General features: G+C 38.0%; 1 protein-coding gene across 2 annotated transcripts in view; it reads left to right on the forward strand.

Moving 5' to 3' along the window:
• Nucleotides 1-20,145, forward strand: part of CPXM2 (carboxypeptidase X, M14 family member 2) — a 77,681-nt gene that overhangs the window by 44,831 nt on the left and 12,705 nt on the right. For both annotated transcript variants that reach the window (XM_082309184.1, XM_082309185.1), the window contains 6 exons: nt 2,813-2,897; nt 3,436-3,586; nt 11,656-11,744; nt 16,766-16,889; nt 18,358-18,554; nt 19,418-19,597. In XM_082309184.1, coding sequence (XP_082165310.1) covers nt 2,813-2,897; nt 3,436-3,586; nt 11,656-11,744; nt 16,766-16,889; nt 18,358-18,554; nt 19,418-19,597 — 826 coding nt within the window. The remainder of the gene's footprint in view (nt 1-2,812; nt 2,898-3,435; nt 3,587-11,655; nt 11,745-16,765; nt 16,890-18,357; nt 18,555-19,417; nt 19,598-20,145) is intronic.

A 20,145-nucleotide genomic window follows, 5' to 3' on the forward strand; every position in this document is an offset into this window, starting at 1 on the left:
TAAAAGTCCTAGCTGGGAAATATTAGTGTAACAGCAAGCTTTTCTCATGCCAGTAAAATGAGCCGGTTCTTTTAAAATCTTTGTATATATACCATGATTTTCTTACAAAGTTCTCAATTATTCGGAATATCCACTGTTACTTTGTTTTCATGTGGTTGTGATATTGTCTTTGAAAATTTTTTTCAGGTGCAGAGTAATGAATATGGATGCATTGTGTTTCTTCTCCTAATCTTATTTGTGCAGTTGAAGTAAAAAAGTTCTGTAGTACTCCAGAAGTATTGATGTCTTTTTGGTTTGTAACATTGCCTCTTTTGGTCATTTACCCTGATTTTGAAAAATGTCCAAGAATATTAAAAAAAATTAAAAAAAGAAAATAAAAAAACACCAAAACGCCCCACACTACTGTTTTATGTGCACTGAATAGGTACACTACCACTACCACCCCCATTCAAACCCATGAGTTTTGCTCTCAAACTTGGTTTCTTTTTCATTGGGAAAAAGTTATTTTTCCTCTTCCTGGAGTTTTGATGTTGCCCAGATTCCTAATTTCAGTCTTTGCTAGATGTAAATCTGTGTTCCTTCAACTTGTGGTTGCAGTGAAATTTTCTGGTGCAACTGCCAGGTTATTGCAGAAGTTGAGGGTAGAAAGTAAAGTTCTTTATAAAAATTTCTACTAACTCTTGTAATGTCCTGAAGTCACTGTCTATTTTGTCATATATCATTTTACAGCCACGAAGTCTTGAGATGCCAGCATGGTGCTTCACGGATCTCTGGCAAATCCCCTACCCCAGGAGATCTTCCGCTGACAGGCAGACAATTTGTATTTTCAGAAGGCTGCTAACTTCTTAGTTGTTTAACCAATGTTGAAGTAGTGTGTGTGTTACAGGTGATAGATGTATTCATCTTTTCAATGCAATAATAAAAAGTTCAGTCTGCGTGGCAATAGTCAAGATTTTTCCATTTCAAGCAACATGAATGGCAATATCTATTCATTGAAGAAGACTGGTGAAAGATTTGCAAAAGACTAGTTTAGCGTGTAAAACAGAGCTGGGTTTGTTCAGTGTTGTTTTTTTTTTTTTTTCAAAATCCCATGATGTCTCACCTTTTGACTTTTGGGGGTATTAGTATACTACATACAGAAGTGCTTTTCAAAATCCCACTAAACGCTTACCCGATCTTTGGTTTTAGGCATCACTGTAAGCCAGTGGATTGGCTGGACAAGAGTTTGAATCTTTTGTGTCAGTGGGACTGCTATTACTCAGAAAATGGAATAGCTGATGGAAACCTAAAGTTATACATTTTCTGCTGCAGTGCATTGACTTAGGCATTGATTATCTTTCACTATTTTGTGAAAGAAGAAGCTGGGTGAATTTGTGCCGAACTTGTGGCTGATGAATTTGCTCTTGTTCCACCCCTGCCTCTTTTTTGGTCTTCACTAGAAGCCTGACTCTCTTATAGTGAATACATAAAGGCTAGTTTGTCCCTTTAAACATAAGGACAGTGAAGTCAAGGTGTGTGTTCGTAGGTAGTTTGCTCATATTATTTGTTGATTTTAAAAGAAAGAAAAGCAAACAAAGTTACACTTGTGTGGATGCAGTACAAGGGGAAGCTTTTCTTGGGTGTGTCTGTCCTTCCAGGTACTCCCTTATCTCCGATCCATATGCTCTGATGCTTCTCCCATAACTGCCCAAATCGCCCCTATTCTTCTTTCTAATCCCAAGAGCTTTCCTTTGGTTTCAGTCCCAGAAATCTGACTGTGGAACTTAGCTAAGAACCTGTGTTCAAGTGTGACTGCTCTAGAGGACTGTTGGTTACGCACGATCAGTTTATATAAATGAAAATAGAATTTAATCATCCTGGACTGACTTTACAGTACAAAGATACCTCCAAGCCACAACTCTCCTCCAAGTCACTGTCAGGAAGGTGTTAGGGAAAAAAATAAATTACTGCTGCCCTTTCAGACCAACAGATATGACAGGAGAGTCAGGGCACTACCCTCTCCATAGCCGTATACGCATTACCATAGGGAATGCCCGGATGATGTAAAGGCTCCATGGCTTTAACTCCACTCAGAATATAGGAAGCAGTATTTTATTTCTCCTTATCCTCTTCTTTAGCTAAATACAGAGAAGGCATCATTCAAGTACAAATGAAGATTTTGCTTTTTTAGATTAAAGGGGATTTTGCTGTAAATCAGATAACAGGCCACTAGAGAGATCAGCCTACTGAAGATTGATCTCGATATTGTAGTAGTGCACTAGTACTGTGATCAATTGGACTCTGCTGCGCAGAGACAGAATTGTCTCTTTTTTCCTATCTATTGCTAATAAATACAAGAATGACTGCAGGGTCCGGTCATTCTTGTATTGGAAGAAATGGAAATTTTGCTGGCTGAAATTCACAGGCTTTTCATCCTAGAGGTTTTATTACTTTTTTCCATCCTCTCTGATAATAACAGCAGAAATAATAAATGTTCTGTAGCTGACAAGGTAAGACTTTTGAACATTGGATGCATCTGTTCTAGATAAGCCGTTTATCCTGAACTCTGCATATAAAAGGAAAGGAGAGCAGTAATCCCTCACCTCCTAAAATCCCAGAATATTATTTTGGTTTTTTGCTTTTATGTGCTAGGATTTTTTAATTATCTATTGAATTTAGATTTGCATGTCACTTTTTCCGCCAAGTGTTGATGTGACTTTGCCAAGTGGGATTTCCATTGCTAGCAGTCTTACAAGCTTTATTACATTAAACACAATTTGCAGTCATTCTAAATGATGAAAAAATAACTTAGATACTCTTTGTCTTTTTCAAGGAGTAACTGGGTGACCTCTTACAGAGTATTGGTGAGCAATGACAGTCATGCATGGACTGCTGTCAGAAATGAGTCTGGAGACGTGGTGAGTATCACAAAACAGATGTTTTGTGAAGAAGAGTAGAGGTGGGAAGGTAAGGGCTGTCCACATGGAGTTTTCATTTGCCAGATTAGTCAGTGTAAGACTACAAGGCAACATCTCTCAGTGATCCCATTAATTTTAAGTGCAAATCACATAATACAGAGAGGGACTCAGAATATCCTATGTGGCAAATCTGCATGTGTCTGCCTACAGATGTGAATGCCACCCTGGCAGTGGTCTTGCCTATGATGAGTTATGTCTCTTGTTGCATGGCCTGTGCAAGGGTTGGCATCAGTCTGCTGATCCCTGAGGACCTCGTGCCCATGAGGTGCCTGTTGCCAGAGAGAAGGTGTGGAGCTCTGGCTCCTTTGCCCCTCTCTGAAGGTCATGGGGGGATTGTGCTCTTTGAAGAGCAGTTCTGGCCTGAGCCACCATCAACCTGGGGCTGCACCAGGTGACTTTATTTGTTTGTATTACCAAAAGTGCTAAAAGACTTTTTGAAGAACTGATCTTGCCATTTTCCTATGTTTGGCCTGCACAGATTTTTGAAGGAAACAGTGAGAAAGAGATCCCAGTTCTCAATATGTTGCCGGTGCCTCTGGTTGCACGTTATATCCGTATAAATCCTCGGTCCTGGTTCGAAGAAGGTAGCATCTGTATGAGACTGGAAATCTTAGGGTGTCCTTTGCCAGGTAAGAGTCTTTCTCAATTCATGTTGACATGGCTGCCTGTGCCTAGACTCAGAAATTTTATTTCCTTTGGACATCTTTGCTTTTGATATAATACCTGTCTTTAGTGAGTAGAGATACACAAAAAGAAACAAAAATATCTGTTGAGATACCTGGACAGTATCAGGATAACTCTTCAAATGCAACCACACAGTACTTATAAGTGGCTTTATTAGTAAAACAAGATTGCATGGATGATCTAACAAGATTTTCTCTGTTGTTTGGGCTGAAGTACAGTGCAATTAATCTTACTGAGTGCACATGTACTAGGGAGGCAATAGGATTATATATTGGGACAGTCACTTGTAGATGTCTTAAGCTTCTAAGGCAAGAAAGAACCATTATAATTATGTAGTCTGATTTTTTAATCTTTTTTTATTTCATTGTACAGGCCATAGGACTTCCCTGAATTAATTTGCTGGCAAATACCATGACTGAGCTAGTGCTTATCTTGTAGGGGGGAGGGAGGGGAGTTGGGGATGTAAAGAATTTCTAGCAAATTTACAGTGTTATCAAATCCAGCATGATCCCTGGTAAATCTCAGGTGAAGGTAAACCGTCCTGTCCTTGGTAAAGACTGTGGAAAAGACACAACCTGATGTTTAGTACAAGCTTCAGGTGTTAGCTGTTTCTCTTACCATATGAGTGCAAAATACAATTAAGGTTTTGCTAAACAATGTATACAAAGTGAAACCTTATACAAGGCCACTTAAAAAAGCATTCTATACTGCAAATTATGGCAAAGCCGTATTTCTGTTAAGCACACTGAAAATAGTGTCATGGTGGATTTGTGTCTTCATATGTGTGTGTATATATATATATATAAATATTTGAAAAACTGTTTGTTCGAACCTTTCCTAAGTTGCCTATTACTCATTCCACATCTTTCAACTGCTTTTTTTTTTTTTCTCTTTGATCTTAAATTCTGGCACCTTGGGGATAGCTCTCTCTTTTTTTTCCAGGGGACTATGAATAGTATTTTCAGAAATACTAGAGCCAGAAAGAGAACTGCCTTTCCAGGGCCTATCGTTACTGCTTTAACTGCTCCTGCTGCTGTTCAGAGACTTGCTGCCTCCAATTCCACTGTTGATGTAGGGTCTTTACATTGCAAGCAGAGGTAGCTTGATTTTTGTCCTTTAGATGTTTAAATACTCATGGGAAAAAAAAAAACAATCTGGGGCACAGAAGGGGTAATTCTCTGACAAAGAGAAGTATGGGGCAAGTATTGCCATAAAACTTCATCGGTAGGTGTATTACCATGAAGCAGTGAAAGTTAGCAGCATTTAGACAACTGCTTTTCTGGGGGTAACAAATGCATCCTGGAGTGGAATGGCAGTGACCAGGGGTGTCCTGTTGTAATTGAATATTCATGGTTTCAGTAGGATTCTGATTTATTTCAGCCATGGGTTTAGAAGACTCCAACTCTGTGGGTTGCTTGTTTCCCACTGTACCTTTTACCCTGGAGGGGCAATTCCAGAGCCAGTATTTCCCCTCAGCTCTTGAAAGGGCTGTCGAAGAGCAGTGATCTAACCCAAATTCCTCTGCAGGTTTGCAGAGGATCCACTCTCTATAACACAGGGTGTGAGGCTGAAGGAAAAGCCTAGCTTTCATCAGCACCGTGCCTTTACTGGCATGCAGGACACACATGGAGGTCTCCAGGGAGTAACAGAGATGACACTCAAGCCACTTTGGAGAACAATTTGTAGGGAATTTCTCACAATCCTTTTCAGTTCTGTAAACAGGTACTTAAAGAGGAAAGAGCACAAATGTCGATATTGGGAAACGTGATTTTTATTAAGTGCAGCAGCTATGTACACCAGATTTTTATTAGGTATACACCCATACAGGGCCAGATGCTGTTTTGCAGTGTTAGCATTTGTCACCCTTCAGTGTCACGGGGGTGTATCAGTGGGTGGAGGTGTTATGGAGGTAAGAACATATCCGCCCTTCCACCACTGTTGCAATGAGTGCTGTTGCAAGTTGAGTTGTTGAGTGCTTGTTGCAAGTCTTGGATCGGCATAGAAACAACGTCAGTGCTTCTTCATGGTAGTTATTTATTGAGTTAATTGCCTGCAGTGGCTGATTCAGTTTATTCTTGAAGGAAAATACTAGAATCATTCATTGAGAAACACAATGGGAATGGGGTATGTTTATTCAAAATATAATTGGACTGAAAGAACTAATAGGTTTTGATAAGCTGCTGACCCATCTTTTTAGCTCAGAAAGAACTGACATTTCTTTCTTCTAGCTCATTTTATTCATGGCACGCAAGGCACTCAAAACAAAGCTGTTCCCCAGGTTGCAGAGGCCTTTCCATGCACATTTTCTTGCTGTAGGACGTGACTTATTTTTGCAGTTCCCTGTAATTGGATTCCTCACCTTTTGTTGATGTCATCTTATTCCTTCCAAGTTAGATAACCGGCTGATTTGGCTGTTGGTCCAGCATCTTTGATAACACTGCTCTAATACACTGTATTGACTGTGTGACTAGAAATCAAGGGTTATTTTCTGACAGAGGTTTCCTCCATAAAACTGAGCAAGTCTCCTAAATTCACCAAAATCAGGAGGCGGAGCTCTGTCAGTTCATGCACTTCTCTCCATTCCAAAGCTCAGAGACCCATGAAAGAAGTTATGTGATGCTCAGTTTCCTTGAATACCTGGTGTGGTTTTGATTATATTTGCACCCTGAGTGTGAACATACAAGAAATCAAGTTGTCAAGAAGAGCAGTGTGATTGCGTTTTAGAGCTCCCACACACCGTGTCCTCCTGAGGCAATGGCAATGCACGGGCAGATGGGGCGTAGGGAAATACCCCGAGAAAAAAAGGGGGGCTGAAGGGAAAGTAAGTCATTTTTCATGACTGAATTTCTTTTCATGTCTTTTAAACTTGTAATGTTAGGTTTCATGTCTTTTCTAATCCCTGAATAAATGAAGCAATTTGCATTCAGTCTGTACTCTATATCAGCTTTCCATCACGTAGGCTCACAAGGGAGGGTAAGAAAGGAATACCAGATAAAGAAGAAACCTGAATGAGATATTAATATTCTAGGAAAGCTTGTTAGCACTGGCAGAATGTGATGGAAATGGTTAAAGACAGCTAGGACCCATTTCTGTGGGTAGGGCTCTGATAATAAAACCTGCTGCATATGCTAGGTGCACTAAAAGTTGGACAAATTGTAAGACAACACTATTTAGATAACTGGAACAGAGAAGTTACCGACTATCTAATGGGCATTATATAAGATGATTGTAATTTTTATCAGTGACATGCTTATATATTATTCATAACATACATTTTTGGCGTATTGTAGGCTAGTTTTGACAAACAACCTTTTCTAGACTATTGCAGTAGCTTTATAAAAAAAGCTGCGTTATCCAACTGTGTCAGTACCGTCTTTCAGGCAACAGAAGTGATTTGCTGTTTCACCAAGGGAAAAACATTTAGCTGTGGAGGAAGGTGCCAGAAAATCCTACATGTAGCAGAGAATCAGTGCTGCCATTTCTCACTGGGGAAGAAGAGGACAAAAGCACCAGCATTTAATTCCCTCTCCAGTTTCCAAAAATGTTAGTATTTACATAGATGTAGACTGACACGCACAATCTTTTGCAGTTGCCTCAGAGGGATGGATGTACTTTCTTTGCCTGTTCTTTCTCAAACCTAAGGAAAATCAAAAAGAAACTGCATATGATCAAAAATACCCAGAGATAGGAGAGAGAAAATTAGCTGAGCTCTTCATGCATTTATTTATACTGTAGAGTATTCAAGGCAATAGGCAATTATTTTAATGGAATAAATTTTGTGATTAAATTTAATTTTTAATAATTCTTATATAGAAAACTATCATTGGTATCATGATTATGCCATCACTTTCAACCCAAGATAAAAGATGAACTATTCTGTAATGGAGTACTGTGTTTTGCAGTGGATGCATCATTCAGTCCTATTTTCATTCCTTGGCTCTTCTTGCCAGTCTACCTGGTGAAGCCTTGTAGTGGGCTCATTTTGTATAAAACTGTGACTTTCTACAACTGTCTTTGGTTATAAGTGATGGTGTATACAGCAGTACTATATTCAGTGAACTACTTGTAAGAGTAAATTTTTGCTTAGAGTGACAGTCTGTCCTTGTATTCTGCTTTTATCATTGCAAAGCTAAAACTTAATCTTGGGTAATTTAAAAATTTTTTGGGAATTTGCCTGAGCAAAGACTGAATAAAAATGAGACCAAATTCAATAATTCTCCTGGGAAAGGCCAATGTATTATGTTTCGCCATACTCATCAAGACAGATGTGTAACATCCCCCAGAAATGCAGTGAGTGTCATTAAAAGGTTTTCTTTCCTATTTTATTTGTGAAATGAAGTGTTTACTATTCTGAAGAAGTATTAACAGTCCTCAGAATTACCATTATTATTGAATCAAACTGTAGGAAATCATTAGAAAGATCAAATGTTGGTAGAAAAGCTTCAAGAAGCAACTACTGCAGGTTAAGAGTTTGGGTTTTCTCTTACCCATTATTATCATTCATTATGCTTAACTGGAATTAGTTGTTTGATATCTGAGTATACATCAACATATATAGAAAAGAAGCCATCTATAGTCAAAGAAAATCATTTCATTGCTGATTTAATGTGTGATGCTAATGCTCACGACTGTCATGAAATAGATCATGTGGAAAAAAACTTACAATCATCTGATACGTCTGCCAGCAGATTTTTTCAGGATTACGCGTGTGCTGTCTGGGACATGTTCAATTTTGTGAAGACAAGTCAAATTCACTTATATTACACGGAAATGAAAAAAATCAGTCATTTGCAAACTGGCATGTTGAGGTTTTTAAGGCAGTCTAAAGGATTTAGACTAGAATATTCTTTTTATTAAAAACTAATCTAAATCACTTGGATTGACTTCATTATCTTGTCCATGCGGAGCACCATATGAGCACCACTTCTGACTTTGCGAGCTCCATCAGTATGATTCCACACAACTCATTGTAGGACTTCGGTGAGAATGAAGCATCTGAACAAATCCTGTTGGGAATGGATGCAAGTTTTACTCACTACATGAGAGCATTTTGATAGCACTGTTTTCTGAGTGTTGATTTCATCTTCAAGTCATTGCAAAGCTCACTTCATACCTTTCGAGTGCCAGTTAAAAGAACACTGAAAACTAAAGGAGGAAAAAAAGACCAACACACATTGTTGGTAGCATAACAACTGGAAAACCACTGGAAACATCAGGACTCCGTTGCTTGAGGTGCTGTGTAGAGCTGTAATACAACAGAAAAGCCCTTCTATATGTCAAACTGCTAAGCAATCAGTCCTCTCTGGTGCTTTTTATGGGCAGTCCCCAGAGCTCTCGTGCTGGAAAGTAGTTGGGCATTTTGGAGCTTCCTAGTCACTTGTCCATCTTTACAAAGAATAGAAGTATGAAGGTAACAAACTTAATTAACTTTACTGGTAATATAAAGATAGATTAGTGGTAGAAAAAACTAACGTAGTCCTCTGTATAAATGAGACTGCCATACATTTGCAGGATCTTTTCTCCTTGGAAGAAAGAGAGACTGTCTGAGGTAGTGCCATGAATAAATGAGTGTATTTCAATTCTAATTCTTCTGTGGTTTGAGTTTCTTAGTCTCTTATTCTCTGTTTTATTAAAGAAAATAATTTTTGCCAAAGTGGACCAAACCAGCTGTGCACAAGGCTTGTATGCCTTTCTACATTTTAGCTTTTAATTTTCTAATCTGTATTCCTGCTGCAGCAGAAATCCAGTGATCCAAGCAGACTCACAGTAGAGCCTGGCAAAATATGAGTGTTAATTCTCTAGGGAGCTGTCAAATTGTGCACTGTTTTTGAGGAAGGACCAGAGATACAATCATTCTCACTGTACAATTTTTTCAAGTTTCCACCAACTCTACAGCATTCACAGTCATTCCCATGATATTAATGTTTGACGTATGGAAAAAGTGCCAGACTTTGAAAGGAATGGGATTAAAGTATTAGGAAAAAATATCGTTTGCTGTATATTTTGGCTCGTGGTGATAGAGAAAGCCTTCAACATCCTGGCAGCTTTATGATGTTTGTTTTTATATTTTTACAACAGAGGGATATTTTTGCAATAGTGAAGATATTCTGTGTGGCATTAAACATGTCGACTCTTTCTAGAAGAAGTGCTTTTTTATGATTTCCATTTCTCAGTCATCAATAGATCAATGAATAATTTCTATGAATTAACATGGGTTGACCTTTAAGGGTTTGGCATTCCAGAGCCATCTGCAGGGTTAGGGCAGCATCATTGCTGTCAGTGGACTTGCATCAATTTAGCCTGCAGTTAGGTTGGAAAGACCTAAAAATGCAGGTGAATTACGTGAAACTTAACCCTTTGGATTCTCCAAAACTTTTTTTTTTTTTTTTTTTTTTAATAAGCAAAGAAATCTTGTTTCTTCACCTGCTTAGGCTCTATTTCAAATCCAGTTCCAGATGGTCTTGTTATGGAATAAGTTCTCACTGGAAAGGACAGACTGAATTGAACAACCAGATTTTGTTGAGGCAAGATGGTTTGTTGAGATTTTTCAGTCATATTTGTAGAGTCAGCATTCAACTGACCTTCCACTATTTGTGCTGAAGATTAGGGAATGGAAGTGGAGACAAGCATGTGAGTGAAGAGTAGAGAAGTGGTAGAGAACATGGGTAATGTTACAGGGAAGCTTAATGGAACTTGCATGTTGCATTTAATAAATAACTTAAATAGCTCAAATTTTGCTTTCCTTCCACATAAGAAAACAACCCAAATATTTTTAGAATTTTATGGAATAACAAATTTGAGAATTTAGAGGTTTTAATGTCAGAAGTATGAAGCTTAAAAATGTGAAGTTATAAGGTATTTTGAAGTGTTATGAGTTTTCCATAATTTCATTAAGTGTTTGCTGTTGCAGGATAGTATCTACGTATTCTTCCTACTAATAATTATGCTTTTTTGCCCCCAAAACCCCCACAACTGATAGATGATACTGCTTAAAAAATATTTTGTCTTTTGACTGTGTCGCAATAAGACAGGATGATATTTAGGCTTTCATACTTGGCTTTTTTTCCATTAATTTTAAACCAAATGAAGATGATTTTGTGTGAAGGGAAACAATTTTTCATAACAGCCTGGCAGCTAGTGGTTTGGCAAACGATTACTCAAAATTCCAGACATCCTAGATATGGCAAATTAAGGAATGTGTCCAATGTTTTCCAAATAAACTTGTTTATCTCTAAAAATAAATCATAATAGTTTAGGCTAGTAGCACATATATCAGGAAATATAAAGCTGAGCTCTAACAGCCTTGGCCTGTTTTTTTTCCAGGTGAATGGCCTGGAAAATCAAGGAAATAAAAGGTTTTCTTATATCCACATATTCTTCTTTGATACTTCAAAACACACAAGCTATAAATTATACCCATATAGAAATTAATATGCTAATTTTAAAGTAACAAAGACCTCCGTCTTCCACAAAAAATGTTTAGGATAATAATCAGGAATCTTTAATACACACAGTAGATCCTTTCCGTGTTTTGCAAGCAGTGCGTAGGTTCTGAAAATACTCATCAAGAAAACTAAAGGATAATTCCTTGTAATAGTAAATTAATCAAGTAGACACAAAACATTTACTGGGGCTTTTTCCTCTGATGTGATTTTTTTTTCCACTCTTATCTTGTATCTGACTCATCACTTTGCAGTGTCTTTTGCCCTCTTCTGTAGCCTTAGGATGCCCTTCTGCTTTTCTGCTGGAGTTTAGTTGTTCGTGCAGAGTAGCTGTCTGACAAGCTGATGCCTGCTGCCTCCTTGCTTCTGTTTGGATCTATCTCAGCTGATTTGTGCAGTAATTAGAAAGATTTCAGATTTGTTGTTTCTTTGAGTTTTGCTTTGAAAACCTGTTTTAAATACATACAGGACAGTGGAATTCAGATTTCCACGTTCCTTGCATGCGTTATGGCTAAGCATCTTTATATTTGAAATTTATAAGCACATGAAAATTCTTTTATTTCTTTTCGCAGACCCAAATAATTATTACCACAGAAGAAATGAAATGACAACCACAGACAATCTTGACTTTAAGCATCACAACTACAAGGAAATGAGGCAGGTAGGCAAAGAGGCTGGTGTGTGACCTCCTGGACATGGAGGGTGGATGGGTGCAGGTCTTTGAGCTCTTATGGAATCTGAATTCTACCTGTTAAAAATATTATTAAACAGTCTCTGCAATCGATTTAAAATATCTTTTTTTTCTGTTTTAATCTATTAAAAGCAGCAATCTATTAAAATCCCAAAGTCTTAATTTGCACATCATCTAACCTGAAACAGTGACACTACATGACAGAGGGAGTATTTACACATAAAGTGCCGTCTTTTTTCTGCCATGTATATTTGAGTGGTGAATGTTACAGTGGTTTCTCCCGTCAGATTTAACCCTGACTTAACCATCAGAATTCTCCCATATTTCAGTGGTTTTGAATAATTAGAATAAAAAAATAAAATAAAATAAAGAATAAAAAAATCCTGTTAGTATAATTTTAAATCTACCAGCCTCGTTAATCTCATTCGTCTAACTTCAAACAGGCAACCTTGGTTTTTTTGTTGTTGTTGTTTTTAATCTTGCTTCATATCACCACAGACACAGGTGTGGGTTGTGCTAAAGAAATATTTCTGCCCGCTTTCTCTTCAAATATAAAGATAATATGTTTGGACTTGAAGCGTGTGAATCATTTGCTGTGTGCTGAATTTTCAGTGTATTTATACTGCATGAATCACTATTCATTTTTATTGAGCAATTGTGTACTGAGTCACACATTTATTTCGGTAGAGATTTCGTGGCCTATATTTCTTAGCACAAAGATTAGACAAGTAGAAACTCAATTGGCATAATTACTGTCAAAAACAATAAAATAAAGCGTATTTTAGATTCTCATTGCAGAAAGACAGGTTGGACAGGTTAGAAATATCTTGGGGAAAAAAATGCAGCTTTAAAATAGAATGATTTCCCTTTTCTCATAGACACAGAAAAGTTGCAACTGTGGCCGAGAGCTGGTCACTTGTGAACTGTCTTTGACTGTGCTCTCCCAAGTGCTGGTTTTCTGTGTGTCAAAATACATAATTCATTTAGAGCTTATTGGATTCTAATTGGGTTCTGCTGCTGGTAGGAAGAAGATTGTGGGTTGGGTTTGCAATAAGTCTTATATCCCCAAAACTATTCTTAAAACTTAATAATTTCTTTCTTGAGTGTAAAACAGAAGAATAATTGTCAATCTCCAGAGTCAACTTATTTTTTAAAAAAATACTGTGCATTATTTGTCAGTTTTGTTAGCTATTTCCCTGCCAATCAACTTAGAAAAACACTGTTCTTTGAAGTTATTTATCATAAACACCGAAGAAAGAGGAGGAGTGTTCCCTGGGCCCTGTTTCGGAAGCATTACATTAATGGCAATATGTCAAGTATTTGTAAGAGGGAGGGATTTTCTCAGTGTCAGATTATTTTAACTGAATTCTCTGTTTAGGAAGATGAAATTCATAATACCAATTTTTTCTCTTAACAGAGCATTCAAGATTCTTCTTTCAGTCAATGGGAACTCTCACTGTATCTTGTATGTGGAAGTCAGGATTGTCTCACAGTCCAGAATATTTGCATGATGTATTCATGCTGTACAGAAAGCTGTTAAAATAATTGATAGATATCCCCAGAAATAGTTTGAGATGGACATTTGAGTACAACTTTGTCTTTGAAATAGATTGAAATAGCTAACCTGGATCATATCTTTCTTAGGAAATAGGAATGTTAATTTTTAAATCCATTTAACTGGATGTGCCTCATATCTTTGGACACACCAGACTCCAAGTACCCCTGAGGTCTTGTGTTGCTCTTCATAGGCAGCTGTGTTTATGAAGCGATGTAATGATAATGCAGAAAATTGAAGAGCACTGTGTATGTTACCAGTTGAACAGGTTTATTTGAGGGTGAAGGAACCAAATGCAGAAGACTAGAGCGATACTCAGCAAACACCCTAGGTTGCATGCAATGCCAGGTTGGCAGTCTCTGTCTGACAGTCTCCAGGCTCAAGGAGGAGGTAGCTTCTGGTTTGGCCCGCAGCAGAACAAGAAATATGGAGATCTCCACAGAGGATAACGAATAGCCCTAACCTGAAAGGCATTGACTGAGAGCCCTTTTGCCTCCTCTAAGTGTAGATAGCACTTAGACCTACATTTAATACACCTTTTCTGCAAAATGGAGGAATTGGACCTTCACAGACCAGTTTTGCAGGGCTTCTTCAAAGACTGTATTCAGTCTTTTTCCAGGGCATTAATAGGGTAAATAATTGGTAGTGACAAACAAATGGGAACTGTCAAATAAGAACTGCTAGTGAATGTAATTGTGGAAGTGTTTTACAGTCCTTCTGGTCGTTAATAAAGCCTTGGCTGACTGTTATCAATTGTCTTTGACAGTTTGTACAAAGCGCAAAGAAAACACTGTGACATTTCAGGTGACCTATTGTGCCGTTTGTAGGAAATGGGTATGAGAAAAGTAAACATGAAATATGTTCATTTTCAGTATTGTATTTACATATAAACATTTAACTATATTACTATATCCATAGTGTCATAAAAGAGCCACAGTGAAGTCTACTACAGAGGCCCCAATTCAGGAAAGGCTCTTTGTTTGACTCAGAAAGTAATCACATGCTTGCAATTAAAGGGGCGCTGGGGAGTTTACTGAAGGCCAATACAAATATTTCCACTGATTGCAATATACTTTGAACTTGGTTCTAGACATTTTTCTCACTAGTAATGAACTTTTAACATGCTTTTAACTGCTTTCCTAAATCAGTGCTCTGGGTATCCTGTGCCCACTGCAGTGCCAGGGACGTTAGGAAAGCTTCTGCCCTGGAGTTTGATTTCAGAGACAGCTCTGAGAAGGTCTGTTCATCTCCCCGGTTTCACATTTTGGGCAGCTGACCTTCTTTTAATGCAATATCTGTACTCATTGGCAGAGTGAAAAAAAAAGATATTTATCTCTACTGGAGAAAAACACAGTATCTGATCCAATAATAATCCATTTCATCCTCTTGTCAGTAGAATATAAATCTATAATCTGCACACAGTAGACCTTGGATCAGTTTTGGTCTGTGAGGCTCTAGTAAGAGGTCCATAGCTCCATATCCATTGATAGTATTTTTGGTTCATTTTGAGTGGGTTCAGATGTGGTAGCTCTTGACCATGAAGATTTAAGGCAGTCTGTCTCAAAAAGCTGGGAATTGACTTGTTTAAACCAAACACTAAATAATATAAAACAACGTCCTCTGGCTTCACATATGTGTTTCAGCTGAAACAACAAATGATGACATACCCGCTTACGCATGCCCAGAACGTTAAAAAGAGTTCCATGGAAATAGCTGGGAACTCATAATACCAGCACACTCATGACGATGACAGTGGTGAAAAAAAGTAGATATGAAACTAGACAATACACTGAAAGAGCATAACTGACTGTATTTTTCAGGCGAGTGCTGAGTTTAGATTTGCAAAAGAAATCGTTTCTCATATGTATAAAACCAACGTGTGAGATGAACAAACGCACAAAAATAGCCTCTTTTCAGTCTCTTTGCAACGTGATTATAAATAGAAGTGAAGCTTTTTATGAGAGGAATTTTAATGATGTTCTTCCCAATGTGAATTGCGTTTCCACTTAGGTTTCCTAAATGGTGGCATGGGAATCGAACACATCTAACTATTGCATTTTAAAAATCATCAGCGTTGTGATCATCCAATATTATTTCTAAATTAACACTCTGTGAACAAAGAGTTTTGTTATGCTCCAATATTTCTTCAACAATGTATGCACCCTTGTTTATGAAAAGATTGTCTAATTACCAGTCTCTAGGGTTCCAATTTACAGTAAAGTCCTTATTTCTTTCTTTAATGCCTTCCAATGAAAAAAAAAAAAATTAAGATAGAAAAATTCTTGTCATGTAAAGCTATTTGCAATAGCTTCTTATTAATAACATAAATTTTCAGTCTTGTTTGTAAATTTTAACATTCAGCTGAAATGTCACAGTAAAGTGTTTGTGGGACAATTCAGACTCCAGATACCCTTAGCTGGATGGCATCTGCGTAACTCCGTTGGGTTAAACAGAACTACACCCTTAACCATGACCTTCCCAATGCACTTCTGTAAGCACTAAGGCTGTTTGATTATATTTTGACTATGTATGTCATGCAATATCTGCAGAAACAATGAATAGAATAGATTTTGACGATAGGAATGTCTTCAGTCCGTCTGTTGGCATTTCCATTATTATTTTTTGCTGAAATTTGGAAAGCAAAGTCTGAGGAATCTGTTATTTACTGAAGGAGTATATCCTGCTGTGTTTATGGAGTCATTCAGATTATAGTTATCCCATTATTTTGGCCACACCAACACTGCCTTAACTAACGATTATTCCATATGAGATTTCACATTGTAAATCAAGAAGGGTGGGCTCGGTTTCTAACTCAGTCAGGATTCACTGGGAAAATTGTTTAAATGTATTATATCATTCTCTCTTAGTTTGCCTTGAATTAAGTTGCTGCTGCGTAGGGCAAAGGAGAGAGAAATCTCCTTTACTGGCCAGAGTGTGCCTGTGGCAACCTGTAATGTGTATGCATTGCTGTGCCGCTAACGCCCTGGGTCATCTCAAGTCACTTAGCTACAGCAAATCACAGAGTGTAGAAGGAAGTTTTAAGGTGGCTAATTACCCCCCTTTGCATAATGTTTTGAAAATGTGTTTGGTTGTATCGTAGTAATGTTTTTGTTGGTTTTATTCTTATTGGACTTCCCCCTCAATTCCTTAATTTTGTGATAATAGTACAAATACGTCTCATGTAAGAAAGATCTTGAACCTTACCTATGCTGTGGTGTTTCAGCAGACAGTATTCAGCTTGTTCCAGCTGAACAAACATTATGATGTGTGATAGCAGAGCCATAAATTCATGAACTAAACATAAAGCTTTTACAACTAAGAAATAGTCAGAAAAGAAAACGAAGTTTTTACCACAACCATTTTGGAATGAAATAATTAATAGTGGATCTATTTTGATGCTGCATTGCCTAACTCTGTGTCATTTTTTTGTTGGCAGTTGATGAAAACTGTGAATAAAATGTGCCCGAATATCACAAGAATTTACAATATTGGAAAAAGCAACCAAGGACTAAAGCTGTATGCTGTCGAGATTTCTGACAACCCAGGAGAACACGAAGTTGGTTAGGATTTAGTCTAACTAAATCTGTTGAAGGGTGTTGGGATTTGGCTCTTTTTTTCTCCTCATTCTCTGTATCTGCAGTAATTATCACTGATGGAGTTATATTCACAGCAGCAAAGATTTCAAATGTATGTGGGAGGAACTTCAGCGCTATATTTCTAAATTGGGAAGAGGAGGGTGAGCACAAATAGAAGGCATTTTGAATGTGGGATCAAATTCTTTAATGATGATGAGTTTTATTCTTTAAAATAACAAATTAAAAGTGAATTTTAGTACTGGGGAATGGATTTTAGTTGTGGGGATTTATATAGCTTTGGATAGAAATTTACCTTTTCTATATGGGGCGAATACATTGCAAGCAAGGACAGGTCAAATGTCCCAAATCATTTTTCACTGGTGAGTGTGGGGGTACAATTTCCTACGATGATGTAATCCTTCAGGGTAGAAACTCATTCAGTCTTTGGTCCTTCTGTGGAGAAAAATAAAGATCTCGCTATGGTAGTGCCTGGGGCAGCTGTTGGAATAAAGGTGTCTTGTGCTTTGCCATGTCCGTAAATACCCTGCTGTGTGTTCATCCCACCCAGGGAAGAATGCTGCGATGTGCTCCTAAGACATCTCTCTACTTTGCCATAAGGGATGGAGCACAATAGATGTAATCTCTCAGTAGACTTGGGGCTGACCTTAGACTGCAGTCTCTGAATCTCAGGCGATAACCCTAGAAGAACTCATCTAATCTGCCTTGTTCACTTACCTATTTTTGAGAGTCCTGCAGCAAACACGCAAGGAATGTATCATGGGCCAGACAGACTGGGAGGGTGGATCCAGCCACAAGCCATAGCTTGGCCAGTTAGGGTCTGTCCTGTTGATGTTTCCAAGTGTTATTCGTACAAAGGACAATTAAATTAAGGGGCTTTTTTTAATAGCTGACACTATTCCTAATAATCTCTGAAGTAGTTTGTAGTTGAGTGCAAGTATTGTGGCATTCAGTATAACCTCGAGAAATCTATGTGAACCTGTTTTTTGACTAGTGAAGGAAAAGGGGTGTGTGAAGTCAGAGATCAATCATGTACCGTTACTGACTGTTAACTTTTAAGAGCCTTAACATCTGTCCCAAAGAACTACCAGCATTGTATTTTTCATGTTATTTTTAGACTATCAGAGCTTTTAAAATCTACCTGTAACATGCTGAAATTGTGAGTGTAATTAAAAATCTGTTTAATGGAAAATGGGCTTTGGAGGGTTTACACAGTGGCTTTAGATATCACTGATACACAAGGCTGTTCTTCTAAAATAGCAACAGAAAGTAATTATTTGTTTCTGTAAAGTTACATTTCCACCTATCATTTGTTCAGTTAAGGCATTTTTCCAGCTCTCCTTAAGTGAAATGTTGCTGATTGACATCAGTGAAATTTGGTTAGAGATTTGATTTGCTGCTCTGACCATGCTTCTGCCCCGTGTGTTTTCAACAGGTGAACCCGAATTTCGGTACATTGCAGGAGCTCATGGGAATGAAGTGCTTGGACGTGAGCTAATCCTTTTGTTAATGCAGTTCATGTGTCAGGAATACCTGGCTGGGAACCCACGCATTGTACATCTCATTGAGGATACCAGAATCCACCTCCTGCCCTCAGTCAACCCAGATGGATATGACAAGGCATATAAAGCGGTAATATGATTATGAATATATCAAGGAATTATTTTCCCTCTATTAGATTAACGAAACATGCTCTTGTTGGCATTTTTTTTTCAAAGGTCATATTTTACAAGCAATCAAAATAAACAAATTAAAAAATAAACACATCAAAGCAAACACAAACCACTGAAACGTCTTACTCAGAAAAAAGGCTGAAAGAAACAGTATTCTATGCGACATTGGCTAACAGGAAGATGTGTACAGAAAGGAGGGTCGCCAAGACTGCCAGAACAAACCATACTGAGGTGTATAGATCGATGGGAACACCATTATGGAAAATGGAAAATTCATACGGCCTGTTTCTCATGAGAAACCAAGCTAAGCACATGAAAATTTGCATTCCTCCGCAGCTGAAATTTAATAGTGTGTCTTTAAGGAGAGCACAATGTGTTGGGCATCGTAATAATTCAGTCTGGAAGAAGACAGACACCAGGAGGAAAAATTGCAGGGCCTGGTCAAATGCACTGGAAAATCTTCGAGGGCAGTCTGTAGAAGACTGGAATACAAAATTAGCACTCACAGCTGTGGAAGGGAATATATGCCATCTCCATTGCAACCCAGGGGAAAACCAGTCTTAAATACAAACCTTGAAAACAAACCAGAACATTTTGGCTAACCCCAAGTAATTTTTCATGGGTTTTGCTTCACCTCATTCAAGGTTTCACACCAAATAAAAAAAGCCAATTATTCATTTCAGTTAATTAAATAATTCATCCTTTCATTTCTCTGTATAGAATTATCCTCAAACACTTTGCTGAGCGCTGACACGTTGTCGTATTCTAAGTGAACATTCATCTTTTTTTTCTTCTCTTTTTTTCTTTTTTTTTAAATCTAAGGGTTCAGAATTAGGAGGCTGGTCTCTAGGACGATGGACTCAGGATGGCATTGACATCAACAATAATTTCCCTGATTTAAACTCTTTGCTCTGGGAGTCTGAAGATCAGAAGAAGAGTAAAAGAAAAGTTCCGAACCATCACATCCCGATCCCCGACTGGTACCTGTCCGAAAACGCCACCGTGAGTAAGGCCAGAGAGAGGGGCACACAAAGGCTGGGGCAGGCTGAAAGAGTGAACTTCACAACATTTCTCGAGAAATGAGTAACTTGTAGGTGAAGTTACATACCTGGTCTAAGCTACTTGTTTAGGCTTCCTTGTTAGTCAATAGAAATAAAAATGCACCACAAAAGTACCATTCACCCCCCGTATTTTAGAGGCAGCCCTTGGGATGGGAACTGCTTCCCGGAGGATCCTCGTTTCCCTGGGCTATTGCAAGAACCTGGAGGATTTGATACCCAACTTCTAGGCAGCAACAGGTAGTCGGAGAGAAACCCACTGCAGGGCTCAGTCCTGTGGATCAGGCTTCTCCCTAGGTTTGCCATGTAGATAAGCTCTTTGCACACTCAGTCACCATACAGATTTCTCCTGAGATTTTCTTGATGTTCTTATTTGAACTAACACAGCAAACACTGAAGCATGTGCAAAACCAATGCAGTGGCTTATGCTAAAGTCGTTTATTGGATCGTAGTGCCAAAAATATAACTTATTTTTGCATGGCCTTTTAAATA

This window comes from Platalea leucorodia (genome assembly GCF_965183815.1).
Source record: "Platalea leucorodia genome assembly, chromosome: 4".
NCBI classification, from domain to species: Eukaryota; Metazoa; Chordata; class Aves; order Pelecaniformes; family Threskiornithidae; genus Platalea; species Platalea leucorodia.